This window comes from Microcaecilia unicolor, chromosome 1 (genome assembly GCF_901765095.1).
Source record: "Microcaecilia unicolor chromosome 1, aMicUni1.1, whole genome shotgun sequence".
Taxonomy (NCBI): Eukaryota; Metazoa; Chordata; class Amphibia; order Gymnophiona; family Siphonopidae; genus Microcaecilia; species Microcaecilia unicolor.
Window position 1 is genome coordinate 603,286,733 of NC_044031.1, and position 15,672 is coordinate 603,302,404.

Here is a 15,672-nt window from a genome sequence, read left to right on the forward strand (position 1 = left end):
AAATAAAGCTTCAACAGTTTCCTAAAGCATCGGTACTGCAAATTCTTTGAAATGTAAAGAAAGAAGAAGGTGGCATAGCTGTATTTAAGTGATCAGAGACCAGAAGTATGTAACAGTGTATTTATGTGTTTTGGGTTTTTTTTTGTGCTTGAATGGATGGAAAATGTCAGTCTTATTTGTGCATACCTAACCTGAATAGGGATCTCTGCTTTGTTACATGCTAAAGGTCATTCTAGAAGCTGTAAATATACACTTCATTCTACATGAAAGCCAAACTACATACTCAGGTATAAAAACACTAAGGGATCATTTTATAAACTGTTTTTTTTTCCTTCTTCTTTTAAGTTCTAAAATTCAAAGCATAATTGACATGTTAATAGAAATATGATGTATACTCCTTTAGTAAATAAAATAAATAGAATCTATTCTGTCATATTAATACTGCAAAACATGTTATTTCATCTGTACACAGTCAACCAGCAGTGGGGAAAAAAGATATATGTCACCAGAAACCCGTATTGTTTTGAAACTTTGGAAAGAGAAAGTCACAGCCCTGTGAAACAGCTTTGGGTTGATGTAATCTGCAGAATGGTGTGCTTACCTCTCCCCTACAGAAGATAAATGTGCTGTAAAAACAAACCATCCTATTTGGCTGGCTTATTTGGCTTTTCCAGTGCAACTCTCCCCTTCATGTAGGAGACAGACACACACGCTGGCTGCAGCAGTATCAATGATCCTGGGTATGGTTCAATGATTAGCTTTCTTCTTTTCAGAACTATTCTGCTTTAAATAGCAGTTTTTTGCCAATTGCACTAGAGTTGATAGCAATGCTTTAGACACCAGCTCTTTATGCAGTTAATCAATTAGTTTCGAAAAAATGTCTTTCTGAGCATAGTGAAAAAAACCCAAAACCAAACCCCTCAAAACAAAATCAGATCTCTCAAACACCTCAAAAACAAGCTTGTCCTGTTGACACACAGCTACAGACCAGGAAATTATGTTTGTTGCCCTTTAAACAACAAACCCCTTCTGTCCCGCAAAATACCTGATAAGCACATTTAGAAAGATCAAAGCTTGAAGATTCAAGCTACTCTCACTACTGAACAGGCTCTATACAGCTTATAATTTCCATGTTGACAGATTACCTAAGCATAATTGGCATGGTAAATCAAATGGGAAGGTTTTTTTTTTTTTTTTGCTATAGGTTGTGTGGCCCTCAGATGAGCTGTGTAGGTGTGTGAATACAAAAAACAAAACCTGTACAGACAAGCAGCTTAAGGGGTTTGAAAGCCATCTCACTTGCTCATTGGCAGGGATTTATACAGGTATGTGAGTCAAGACAAAAGCTGGAGGTCACAGACAGAGGGCTCTCTTTCACATCAAAGGAACTTAAATACATAACCTAACAACATTAAAATCGGGAAATTCATATCACACACAATGCAGGCTCCCATTATAGCCTGGGCAACTGCTGGTCTGGGGCAGCTGGTCTGCTGTGATTCCATACTGTGTGCTGCAGATAGACTGAGTACTAAAACATGTCAGGCAAAATACATGGTGCGCAGTGTGTCCTGGTGAACCTGAACTGCTTTTGCAAGTGCTTGTTGATCTCTGCCATTACTCTGTCCAGATGTGTGGCTGCCCTCAGCACTAGGAGAGAAGAAAACATAGGAGAAATTTAGCCTTTTTGCAAATATAATGTGGATCTCTCAATTGTGTAGAAAAGTAATGGCATACATGTTTAACAAAAAGAAAATAATGTTATCCTTCGATGGATTAAATTTCAAAGATTATTTGACTCTTCTTTGTATTACCAAGCTGCCTCGGTATGGAATTCATTGCCGCCGGAGAACTGTATGTTGACTAATTATTTGGCTTTCAGAAAGGCTCAATACTTTTTTGTGTTCTAAATATCTATCGTCTGTAAAATAACCTACATTAGCATAATGGCAACTTTTGCTATTTAGAATTCTTGTTATTTAGTTAGGACTGAAGTCTGAAGATTGTAATCGCCTGGGTTATTGTTTCCAGCTTTCTTACTGTAATCTGCATTGAACCAAAATTTGGTAATTGTGGAATAGAAGATCTGTATAACATAACAGTAGTATAACATCAAGAAATCTTAAGATTAAAAAATTCAACATAGCACCTAACATCCTGACAAAGTTCAGATACCACCAGGGCTATATTTATTCCCTGAATGTCTATAGGTAATGGAGGGAGAAGAGGAGGTGCTCCTCTCCCCTCTCCCAAGCCTGCTGCTTGCCCTCTGCTTATGGTAGATGGGTAGAAAGAGATGCTCTGTGCTTCACCACCCCTGATTCTGATGCAGCTGTATCAAATACATTGTAAAGATTTAGCACAGGGCCTACAGGCCCTCACACTTAATGGTGCTCGGTCCCTCCTCCCACACCTACAAATCTTTACAATATGTTTGATGCTGCTTGCTCCAAGCCCAGGCCATTTAAAGAGACAGTTGCATCGAACTGTACTGAGGTATGGAATCAATGGCAATGCTCTGGCATCTAAAAGACGTTGGCACTAGAGCCAGTTGCCTATGCCTAAATCCAGCCCTGGATACCATACTGAAACTTACATAAAAACATAAGGTATGCTAAAATGGCTCAGACCAAAGATTCATCAAATCCAGTATCCCATCTCAAACAGTGACCAATCCAGGTTACAAGTACATGGCGGGATCCGAAACAGCAGATCCATTCCTCATTACTCACTTCCAGGGATAAACTGTATTTTTATCAGGTCTACAGGGCTAAGAATGTTTTATGGACTTTTCTTCCTGGATCCTGTCAAAATCCTTTTAAACCCAAATATGTTAGCTGCCTTAACCACACCAATCTCAAAAGCATACTTGTGTGTTGAATGAAAAACTATTTTCTTTAAGTGTTACTTATTAGTTTCATAGAGTGTTGTTCCTTAATCTTAGTACTGTCTGAAAGATTGAAAAAACATTCCCTATTTAGTTTCAACTATTGTGTAGAATGCGCCTGGACAAGTGCGTATAATCCTGGTCAGATGAATGCCACACGTCCAGCAGATCCAATAAATGGCAAAATTTAGGGAGCTCACAAGAGGCAGGAAGCATTGGTGTTGCTACAGTAGAGGACCTGTCCAAAACCAGATCCCAGACCACATGAAAATCGCCCCCACCCTACTATGACAGGAAGATGCTGCAGAGGAATTAGTAACAATCAGCGTTTTATAAAATTTCCTGTCAAATTGATAAGGTGCATACACTGTACAAAAAATGTCTTGCTGTGCCACCGTAAGCTGAAAAAAAAAATAAAGGCCTCCGGAATTAGACTGGAGTATTTTGACATGATCCACCACCCCCCTGCAGATCAAAATTACCACTCTCCCTTTCTTCCCCTGTGCTGCTGCTGCGACACAATCCCCCACCCACCATCTCTTCAATTTAGCATGTTCTACATTATAAGATGCATTTCTGGAAGCAAAACAATATCAGCCTTCACCCTCTGCAAGTGTTGTAAGATCTTTGTGTGCTTTACTGGAGAAATATATGCCCCCAACATTCCAAATAGAGAGCTGCACGGGAGTGGGGATAGCGGGATTACCATGGGAATCTTGCGGGAGTTCCCTCCATATCTGCAGGGATGGATCCAGATCCACGGGAATCCTGTGGGGATAGACCTAGATCCTCCCCTTCCCCAAGCACAGGGTGCCCTCCTGGAACAGACCTCGAAGCAGCCTTGTGGTCTAGTGGCTTCTTTGGGGCAGGAAAGATCCTCACTCCTTCCTGCTTGCTGCCACAGTGCTGATCCTCTCCTCTATGCTCTTTCAAAATGGCTGCCGAGACTTACAGTGACGGCCTCACGAAACGTCAGCCTTTCCTCATAGGGAAGTCGTTCCATCCCCTTTATCATTTTTGTCGCCCTTCTCTGTACCTTTTCTAATTCCACTATATCTTTTTTGAGATGCAGTGACCAGAATTGAACACAATATTCGAGGTGCAGTCACACCATGGAGCGATACAAAGGCATTATAACGTCCTCATTTTTGTTTTCCATTCCTTTCCTAGTAATACCTAACATTTTATTTGCTTTCTTAGCCGATGCAGCACACTGAGGAGAGGGTTTCAACGTATTATCAACGATGACACCTAGATCCCTTTCTACTACTACTATTTATTTCTAAAGCGCTACTAGACGTACGCAGCTGTACACTTGAACATGAAGAGACAGTCCCTGCTCGACAGAGCTTACAATCTAATTAGGACAGACAAACAGGACAAACAAGAGATAAGGGAATATTAAAGTGAGGATGATAAAATAAGGGTTCTGAACAAGTGAATAAGGGTTCTGAACAAGTGAATAAGGGTTAGGCGTTAAAAGCAGCATCAAAAAGGTGGGCTTTTAGCTTAGATTTGAAGACGGCCAGAGATGGAGCTTGACATACCAGCTCAGGAAGTCTATTCCAGGCAAATGGTGCATCAAGATAAAAGGAACGGAGTCTGGAGTTAGCAGTGGAGGAGAAGGGTGCAAATAAGAGAGATTTACCCAGTGAACGGAGTTCCCGTGGAGGAATGCAGGGAGAGATGAGAGTGGAGAGGTACTGAGGAGTTGCAGAGTGAATGCACTTATAAGTCAATAAGAGGAGTTTGAACTGTATGCGGAAACAGATAGGAAGCCAGTGAAGTGACTTGAGGAGAGGGCTAATATGAGCATAACAATACTAGCGGAATATTAGTCTTGCAGCAGAACTTTGAACAGATTGAAGAGGAGAGAGATGGCTAAGTGGGAGACCTGTGAGAAGCAAGTTGCAACAGTCTAAGTGAGAGGTGATAAGAGTGTGGATAAGGGTTCTGGTAGTGTGCTCAAAAAGGAAAGGGCGGATTTTGCTGATATTATAGAGAAAGAAACGACAGGTTTTAGCAGTCTGCTGAATATGTGCAGAGAAGGAGAGGGAGGAGTCGAAGATGACCCCAAGGTTATGAGCTGATGAGACAGGAAGGATGAGAGTGTTAGCCACAGAAATAGAGAATGGGGGAGGAGGAGACGTTGGTTTAGGGGGAAAGATAAGAAGCTCAGTCTTGGTCATGCTTAGTTTCAGATGGCACTGAGACATCCAGGCAGCAATGTCTGATACTTTGGCCTGGATTTCGACTGGGATTTCTGGTGTGGAGAGGTAGATCTGGGAGTCATCAGCGTAAAGTTGATACTGAAAACCATGGGATGAGATCAGAGTACTAAGGGAAGAAGTATAGATGGAGAAAAGAAGAGGCCCCAGGACAGAACCCTGAGGTACACCAACTGACAGTGGGATAGAAGTAGAGGAGGATCCACTAGAGTATACACTAAAGGTACGCTGGGAGAGATAAGAAGAAAACCATGAAAGATCAGAGCCCTTAAATCCAAGTGAGGACAGCGTATCAAGGAGTAGACTGTGATCAACAGTGTCAAAAGCAGCAGATAGATCAAGAAGGATGAGGATAGAATAGAGACTTTTGGATCTGGCCAGGAACAGATCATTGGACACTTTAGCAAGCGCTGTTTCAGTTGAATGAAGGGGGAGAAAATATCTTGGATAGGAAAGTGAGGAGGGAGATGGGGCGATAGTTGGAAGGACAGGTAGGGTCCAATAAAGGTTTTTAAGGAGTGGTGTGACTACGGCATGTTTGAAAGCATCAGGAACAGTCGCAGTGGACAGTGAACGATTGAGGATATGACAGATAAAAGGGATGACAATAGCAGAGATAATGTTAAGTAGATGGGTGGGAATAGGATCAGAGGAACAGGTAGTTAGTTTAGAGGAGGAAAGAAGTAGTTTCCTCTTCAGTGATTTCAGAAAAGGAAGAAAAGGAGGCAGGGGTTGGAGGGTTGAGAGAATGGACTAAGGGAAAGAGAGGTGGAGGTGACCTGGTTGAGAATTCAAGTTTAATCTTGTCAACCTTATCATGAAAGAACTCAGCCAGAGACTGGGGGAGAAAGTGAAGGGGGGGTTGGAGGTGAAGGCACTTTGAGGAGAGAGTTCAGTGTGGCAAAGAGACGTCCAGGGTTTGAGCCAAGAGAATTTGTCAACTGGATGTAATAGTCCTGTTTGGCAAGTAAAAGAGCAGACTGGAAGGACGTCAGCAAGAATTTGAAATGTATGAAGTCAGCATGGGCATGGGATTTCAGCAAAAGGCGTTCGGCAGAGCGGGCACAGGAATGTAAGTAGCGGAGTCTAGAGGTCAGCCAAGGCTGGGATTTGGTATGTTTTACAGAACAGGGAATGGGGGGAGCGAGAGTATCCAGAGCAGAGGAGAGAACAGTATTATAGGAAGAGACAGCCTCATTGACAAACTTGGATAACATAGTGGTAGAGAAGAGATCTGAAACACTGGAGGACAGAGTAGAAGGGTCAATAACCTGAAGATTCCTAAATGTATTGGTTAAGATTGGACGGGACTGGGGAGGAGGGTGTTTAAGTGTGAAAGTTATCAGATGATGGTCAGAGAGGGGAAGAGTTGAGGCACAGAAACTGGAGAGTGAGCAGTTTGAGAAGAGGATAAGATCAAGACAGTGGCCATTCTGGTGAGTGGGGGCAGTGGAGCACAGTTGAAGATTGAAAGAGGATGTTAAAGCAAGAAACTGAGAAGCATAAGAGTCAGAGGGATCATTAGCATGAATGTTAAAATCCCCAAAAATGAGGGAAGGAGATGAAGGTTCAAGAAAGAAGGAAAGCCAGGCATCAAAGTCAGTGAGAAAGGAAGAAAGGGACTTATCAGGTGGTCGATAAATGACTGCTACTCGGAGAGGCAGAGGGGCAAACAGACGGATGGAGTGGACCTCGAAGGGAGAAAAACAGTGGGACTGAGGTGGAAGAAGAGGTTGAAATCAACAAGAGGGTGAAAGTAGTAACCCAACACCACCTCTGCGGCCACCGGGCGAGGAGTAAGGGAGAAAAGATAACCTCCATGGCATAGGGCCGCAACTGAAGCAGAGTCTTCAGGGTAAAGCCAAGTTTCAGTTAGGGCAAGCAGATGGAGAGTATGAGAGATAAAGAGATCATGGATGTAGGAAAGTTTGTTACAGAGTGGGCATTCCATAGAGCGCAAGATAAAGGCAGGGAAGAAGGGGGGAGGAGAGGAACAGAAATTAGATTGGAGATATTGCGGTGTGACCTGCACAAATAGGATGAGAGCTGATGTGGAGGACCAGGATTGGGATTAATGTCCCCAGCGGAGAGCAGGAGAAGGAGCAAGAGAGTACGGAGAAGAGTAGGAGAGGTATGACGACAGCGACGAAGGCGAGATGTACTCAGATAGAAAGGAGATGGATGAATAGAAGGAAGGAAACGTTGAAGACAGAGCTGAGAAAAAGGAAGAGGAAAAAAAGAGATGGTGAGATGATGAATACAGAGGGTGGACAATGTGTTCCTGCAGTGTATAGTGGTTTCAAATGGAGAAACAGATTAGGAAGGGACAGTACCAAGAAGAAAAAGTGTACTGGAGCCATAAGTAGTAACTGGTTGGTGACTCTTAACGTGGAACCTTGCATTATGTAGCTAAAATTCGGGCTCCTCTTTCCCACATGCATCACTTTGCACTTACTCACATTAAACGTCATCTGCCATTTAGACACCCAGTCTTGTAAGGTCTTCTTGTAATTTTTCACAACCCTTTTGTGATTTAACAACTTTGAATAACTTTGTATCGTCAGCAAATGTAATTACCTCACTAGTTATTCCCATCTCTAGATCATTTATAAATATGTTAAAAAGCAGTGGTCCCAGCACAAACCCTGGGGAACCCGACTATCTACCCTTCTCCATTGAGAATACTGACCGTTTAACCCTACTCTCTGTTTTCTATCTTTGAACCAGTTTTTAATCCACAGTAAGACACTACCTCCTATCCCATGACTCTCCAATTTCTTCTGGAGTCATTCATGAGGTACTTTTTCAAACGTCTTTTGAAAATCCAGATACACAATATCAACCGGCTCACCTTTATCCATGTTTGTTCACTCCTTCAAAGAAATGTAATGGATTAGTGAGGCAAGATTTCCCTTCACTAAATCCATGTTGGCTTTGTCTCATGAATCATGAATATGCTCTGTAATTTTGTTATTTATAATAGTCTCTACCATTTTGCACGGCACCGACGTCAGGCTCACCAGTCTATAATTTTCCGGATCTCCTCTGGAACCTTTTTTAAAAAAATCGGCGTTACATTGGCCACCCTCCAATCTTCCAGTACCATGCTTGATTTTAAAGATATATTACATATTACTAATAATAGTTCCACAAGTTCATTTTTCAATTCTATCAGTACTCTGGGAAGAATACCATCCGGTCCAGGAGATTTGCTACTCTTCAATTTGTCAAATTGCTCCATTACATCCTCCAGGTTTATAGAGATTTCATTCAGTTTCTCTGACTCATCGGCTTTGAATACCATGATGGAATAACTTTTCATAGGTAGAGTAGCAATCAGTGTGTTATTTGGAGGGGCTGGTTATAGGAACACTGTAGCTTGTGTTATATTCATGCAGGTATTTTTTTTCTCCTGGTAAAGGGCCACTAAAACAAACAAGATGTTATGAGAATCAGGTGCTCAACATTCAGAATTTCTATTTACTTATTTATGACATTTATATCCCAATTTAAACATGAAGTTGAAACCTGGGAGCATTTTAAATCTTTTTATTTTTCCCCGTGCCTACATCTAAAGAAAAAGATGGCATGTGGGAACTTGCTCCTTTTGTTTTGTGAATTGAAGTGGTATATTATAAAAATGCACTTGCCTTTTTTATTACTACTTTTTCACAGAAAAGTATTGAATAATTAAAGAAAGGCTTCCTTCATGCAGAAGTTTCGTCCAGCATCAGTCTAAATGTGCCAACATTGTCCAGTTCAGAACACTGTTAGCTGCCAAGTTCATACAAAGTTAAATATGTTCAGAATAAAATAAATCTGTTGCCTCAGGCTGCTTTCTATGTGAATATTGCATCAAGTATTACATATTAAGGGCATTTGATTTAAACTTTGTTTTAATTCATTTATCCAGTCCTTACATGTACTTGGTTTTGCATTTTAATCTCAAAGGTGAATCCTACTACTACTTATCATTTCTATAGCGCTACTAGACGTACGCAGCACTGTACACTTGAACATGAAGAGACAGTCCCTGCTCTACAGAGCTTACAATCTAATTAGGACAAACAGGACAAACAAGAGATAAGGGAATATTAAGATGAGGATGATAAAATAAGGGTTCTGAACAAGTGAATAAGGGTTAGGAGTTAAAAGCAGCATCAAAAAGGTGGGCTTTTAGCTTAGATTTGAAGACGGCCAGAGATGGAGCTTGACATACTGGCTCAGGAAGTCTATTCCAGGCATATGGTGCAGCAAGATAAAAGGAATGGAGTCTGGAGTTAGCGGTGGAGGAGAAGGGTGCAGATAAGAGAGATTTACCAGTGAACGGAGTTTCCGTGGAGGAATGCAGGGAGAGATGAGAGTGGAGAGGTACTGAGGAGCTGCAGAGTGAATGCACTTATAGGTCACTAAGAGAAGTTTGAACTGTATGCAGAAACAGATAGGAAGCCAGTGAAGTGACTTGAGGAGAGGGCTAATATGAGCATAACGACCCTGGCGGAATATTAGTCGTGCAGCAGAATTTTGAACAAATTGAAGAGGAGAGAGATGGCTAAGTGGGAGACCTGTGAGAAGCAAGTTGCAATCCTAAGGGTGGTTGAACAATCAGGTATAAACTATGTTGTTTCTGACTTCACTTGTTTAGGAATTTGGACTGCTTTGGGTCCTGTGCTGATCTGTACATCTCCTGTCTTAGCAGAGTATGGAAGAAAATGATTTATGTTACTTTTACTAGTATTTTTACTGATCATAGAATCTGGCTTTCTTGAGGGGGTGGGGGGGGGGTTTAAGGTGACTGCGGCATGGAAATGGCTTGGCGAGCTGGGAAGGAAGCTATTACTTGTGATGGGGATGGGCTAGCTTCCCGCAGGGACGGGTTAGATTCCAGCGGGGACAGATTGCATTTCTGTCCCTGTGCAACTCTCTTATTCCAAGTAAAAACCTTCAGTTAAATAACAGTTAATATCTGGACCAACCAGCACAATAATATGTACCAAAGGGAAGACCGTCTCAGCCACTAGCCTCCACACAGTGCCCCACAAAAGTAAAGCCCAAAGAAAAATAGCATTCCAAAAGAAAAATACCAGCAATATAGAAAGAAACAATACAAAAAACCTACCCCCATACACGAGATTCCAGCTCTAGACTCCTCTCATTCTCCCTCCCCCAACACCCATCCTCCCCCTAACCCCAATGCCTTCAAAAACCACTGGCCCAACCCTTAGAGCCTCCATGTTAAACACCCTCCCTCCCCCAAACCCCACTTAACCAGATACCTGTAATTCAAACCTCTTCCCAGGAGAAAAAGGAAAAATAAATACCAAGGGGAGCTAGTAACTCCTAAAGTTTCATAGAGATGAAATAGAAAGGGAAAGGGAGGGAGTGGGACTTGATAAACCATCTTTCTGTGGGTTTTACAACTACATTCACAGGTGGTTTACATAGTATATACAGGTACTTATTTGTACCCGGGGCAATGGAGGGTTAAGTGACTTGCCCAGAGTCACAAGGAGCTGCAGTGGGAATCAAACCCAGTTCCCCAGGATCAAAGACTGCAGCACTAACCACTAGGCTATTCCTCCACTTATGCAATCCTCAGAACCATGGGTTCTGTAGGAATATTTATCTGCAATCTCACCTTTGCTGGTCTGGGGCCTATACAAGTCTGAAACATTCTTTTACAACAATATGGATTCTACAGCCTGTGGCCTGAATACATCTGTAACCATCAGAAACCAGCTTGCCTACAAAGGAACATTATTGTTGGGCATACTGTTGATTGGATTAATTACATTTATTATAATCAACAAAGATTCATAAACTTTACTAGGAATGCCATTCAAGGCTTGGCAGCCCAACTTGGTCACTAGTCGAGTAGCTTGGGAAAATAGATTTGTTCTTGACCAAATGCTTGCCAAAGATGGTGGTGTTTGTATTGTACTTCATAGTCATTGTTGTACTTTTATTCCCAATAATACTGACCCTGCTGGTTCTGTTATGAAGGCATTGCAAGGCCTTTCTGCTTTAGCCAACGAATTAGCTACCAATGGTGGGATACAACCTTTGGTAACTGGAAAACCTTTTTTATGTCTATTTTTACCTCCATTTTGGTTGTCATTTTAGTTTTTGCTTTGTCTGTTGCATTATTCCCTGTGCTTGCAGGCTTGTTTTCAAACTTCTTGTTACTGCTACAAGACAAAATATACTTCTTCCTTAAATGTTGTGCAGGTCTCCTGCTGTTGACCTTATTCATTTTAGTTAGAACATTCACCGCCTGTAACGCAAGTATACCTCCTTTTTTAGGGAAGACATATATATATATATATTCTTTTATACATTTTTTTGGCTTTTTTATATTTTCTGCGTATTTTCATGGTTTTTTTGTATAAGTTTCACCAATTTTGAATCTTGTCTTTATGAAATTGAATGTAATGTTTAAATTTATCCTAAGCATTTTTCCAGGTTCAGCCGTTTATTTGTTACAAGGGTTTCTCCTGTTAGAGCTTATTTCAGCTCCCCAAGCATAGATAGGTTTAGTTTGGGTTCCTTCATTTTCAAACTGTTGTACCCTGCATCGATGGACATCGAATGGGCACCCTGTGTAATTATCTGTACAGGTGATGATTTCTCAATCATCAAGAGGGGAATGAATTGATTTGCTTTTTTCCGACACTGACAAGTCAGATTATGACCCATGAACTGCATGTCTAAAGGCTCAAACTTAAGAAGCCTGATAGCTACATCTTTCTGGCTAAAAGCTCTGACTTCAGCATTCTGTGTAGCCAGAGCCCTTATTCCTATACTTTCTGCTGAAACTGTGAATTCTAGGTCATGCTGACTCTTTTTTTTTTTTATTTTTTATTTATTCATATTATTAAATATATTACAAGCAAAATTCTTGTTCAGGATAGTATCCATTTAACAATAACATACTCAATCATTATAATAAAGGAAAAGGTGAATTCCTCACGTTTTCAAAAGAAAACAATACTCAAGTCCATAAATTCAGATCCAAGATTTCGGAAAACAAAAGGAGAAAAAACATTACAAGGAAAATAGATATCGGAAGACATACTAATTCAACTAGGCAGAGTTATTTTATATATTTAGCGCTTTTCCACTTTTACTGAGGCTATAAGTGCCGACACATGAGCAGGTTCTGTAAATACATATTTTTTTTCTCTAACCCTTATTATGCACTTGCAGGGGTATCTTAAAAAAAAGGTACCCCCCAAGTGCAGAATCTCCGGCTTAAAGAGCAAGAATTGTTTCCTCCGTCTTCTTGTCTCCTTAGAGACATCCGGAAATAATAATATTTTAAAACCTAAAAAAGGTTTATCTTTGTTACGAAAAAATAGACGAAAAATCCAACTCTTGTCTGGTAACAATGCGACCGTTGCCACTAATGTGGCTGCAGTCGCTAAATCAATATCCGAAGTCTCTAACAAAAGTGAGACATCTAATGGAGCTTCGGGTTGATTTAGGTCTTTCCCAGGGATATAATAAGCCATAGTCATTGGTGGTAAATTTTGTTCAGGAATTAATAGTATTTCGCGCATATAGCGCTTCAACATTTCCATAGGAGCAACATTCTGAAGTTTAGGAAAATTGACGAATCTGAGGTTACAATTTTTAGTATAATTGTCAAAGATTTCCATTTTAACCCTTAGGCTCGTCAAGTCTTTAATCATAGTAGATTGTACTGTTTCAAATTTCATAATCCTTTGATCCATTTTAACAACTTTATCATTCAAGTCTTTTATCTGCTCTTCTTTCTTTTGTAGATCTTTTTCCAAGGTTTTTAATTTAGGTAATACCTCATTAGACTGTTTTAGGAATAACTGTCCTAGGTTAGAAACCAAATCCCACAAAGCTTCTAATGTAACCTCCTGGGGTTTGACCAGGAGTTCTAAAGGAATTTCAAATCTTACAGTTTGCTCAGATGTGGCACTCCGTTCCTCAGAGTTTCTCTCCTCAATCCGCGGCGTTTCCATGGGCATACTGCCCTCCAGTCCAGCTCCAGATGTAAAAACAGCTTCCATTCGGCGTTCTTCTGGGCCCCTGCCCTCTTCCGGGGTGGACCCTGTCGAATCCTCGAGGAATGAACTGGCGCCAAGCGGTTGTGGAGGAGGGGTGCGCTCGGCGGGGCTCAGAGTGACTTCAAGGCCAGGGAGCGCCGAAATCTCCAATTCGCCGGCGTTTCCGACTGGCAGCGTTCCGCCATCATGAGTAACTCCCTGGGGTCTCAAGTAACGATCCAGGTCATGCTGACTCTTAAGAGCACTCTTCCCCCCTCCCTGACAGAGTCGGTGCCACTGAGACTACTTCACAAGGTTTGAAGGCGAAGAAGTGTTGAGGATTTAGATAACACTATGATAAACGTGGGTGCTAGGGAAATTCCTGTAACAAAATGGCAATTACAATCTTCAGTAAAAGAAACCTTGGAAATGCTGTGTTCTATAAACAAATGTTCTGTGTGCTATAACATTTAGATAGTGTTTTTCCATTTTATGTAAACAAAGTAAGACAGAAATTAGCTGAGTAACACAGAAATCAGCTGAAATTGCAAGTTGGGAGGGGGATTGATGCTCAAGCCATTGTATATAAGGCACTGCTGTGCTGTATTAGACAGAGGCAGAGATCATCAACAGTGAGTGCGTCTTCACCACAGTGATATCTCTTCGTCTTGTAACAAATGCTGCCATTTGTTACGACCTAATTACTTTGTCAGATTACTGTAACTAATTTCCCTGATTACTTTGTCTAATTACCCTGCCTGATTGCTTCGTCTAAATTGCTTTATTGCCTAATTGCTCTATTGCCTGATTGCTTTGTTACCATCTATATTGGAATAAAGACTATCCCTCTAGAAGGAAAATAGCTTCTGTCTTTTCTGACACCCCATATCTTGGGGGTGGCTGGTCCACTGTATCTTGTGTGGGTGTAAGGAGGTAGAAACCCTATTTGCCCCACATTTCCAAATTGTATATTTCTTATGGTAAGTAGATATATCAGAGAAATAATTCCCACATAATTACAGCCCTCACTGATACTAGGTTGTCAGAGGGGGCCATGTGAGAACAGACTACACTATAAACAATATCAAGATGACTTCATCCAAGGACACAATGTTGTTTACTGCAAACTAGCCCCAGTTATCTCTTGGGAAGAACGGAGGAGAGAGACACTGATGGCTCCAGGAGTATGGGATCCGTCAGGGAGGTTTGCATGCCGTCTGATAACATTTTCTTTGCTAATTACAAAGCCTCTCTTCATGACCATGAATTTGGGGACATTATTACACCAGTTGTAATTGGTCCATAGGTATCATCTGACCCAGATGGGATGCTAACGTTGGACTGAAGAGGAGAAGACCAGAAGACTTGCTGGAGGATAGAAGGCTCTGAGAGAGACAGCAAGAGACTGATTTCATACATAGTAAGACACTGATTTCATACATAGTAACATAGTAGATGACAACAGAGAAAGACCTGTACGGTCCCATCCAGTCTGCCTGTCATGTTTTCAAGGCAGACAGTAGGTTCGTGAGCCCTTGGGCCACTGCCGAGAAGCGCAGCGGCAGGCAAAACCATCCCACACCAGAGGCAAGGCAGAATTCAGACAGGGACAGCTAGACTTCACCTGCATTTGGCCGCCCTTCCCCAGGAGTTGAGCCCCTGGCTGCAGGCGGCCGGCAGGACTTACAGGACAGGGCAGGAACTGGAAACCAACTAGGCTGAAGAGGGACTGAGGATCAGAGGGGAAAGGAATATACATGGACAGCAAGGCAGGAAACTGGGATAGGACTCACAGACAGACAATACCACACAAGGCAGGGAATGGACAAGCTAAAGGACGGGAACTGAAAGCTGCAAGAAGCCACAGAAACAGGGAACAAACACTGACAGACAAGAGACAGAACTGAAAGCTGCCAGGCAGCCTCTGAACAAGGAACACAGACAAACAGAAACCAAACACAAAAAGACAAGCAAGGAACAAGACTAGGAAACAAACAATAACCCTAAGATACACTACACACAGACTAACTAGAATCAGACAAGGCACTAGAATAAAAACCAAACTAGGCAGAAGTGCAACAAGCACCAGCAAACCAGGGCCTTAGGCGATGCAAAGGCAAACACAGAAGTTTCTAGGTGATTAATAAAGCCCATCAGCACCTGAGGCTCAGCTGCAGCAATCTCAAGGCAACTACGGGTGCTGTTCAGGCACAAACAAGAAAGACAAGTCTGGCAGCCTGGAAGATCCGGACCAGACTAGGCTGAAGCCTGGAACGGGTAGGGACAGCAAGACAATCTATGGCAGCCACCGGTACTGGCCACCAGAGGGCGAGAGGAGCACAAACCAAGAAGCAGTCAGAAAGCATACTGAAGCACAGAGAGGCTCAACATACACAGGTGCAGCACAGTGGAGCAATCAGAGCCATGCTGGAAGCAGCCAGCACACAGAGACAGAGCTAACTAGAAGAACAGACAAAAGCCTGCTTAGAAGCTGACTGCCAGAAATAAGGTAAGCTTGAGAGGGGTCACGACCACAGAC

At 42.0% G+C, this 15,672-nt stretch overlaps 1 protein-coding gene across 1 annotated transcript in view; it reads right to left on the reverse strand.

The window, feature by feature from the left end:
* Positions 1-1,500: 1,500 nt before the first annotated feature.
* Positions 1,501-15,672, reverse strand: part of AGO2 (argonaute RISC catalytic component 2) — a 350,472-nt gene continuing 336,300 nt past the window's right edge. Inside the window, exon 19 of the mRNA XM_030219580.1 lies at positions 1,501-1,650. Coding sequence (XP_030075440.1) covers positions 1,542-1,650 — 109 coding nt within the window. The 3' untranslated portion in view covers positions 1,501-1,541. The remainder of the gene's footprint in view (positions 1,651-15,672) is intronic.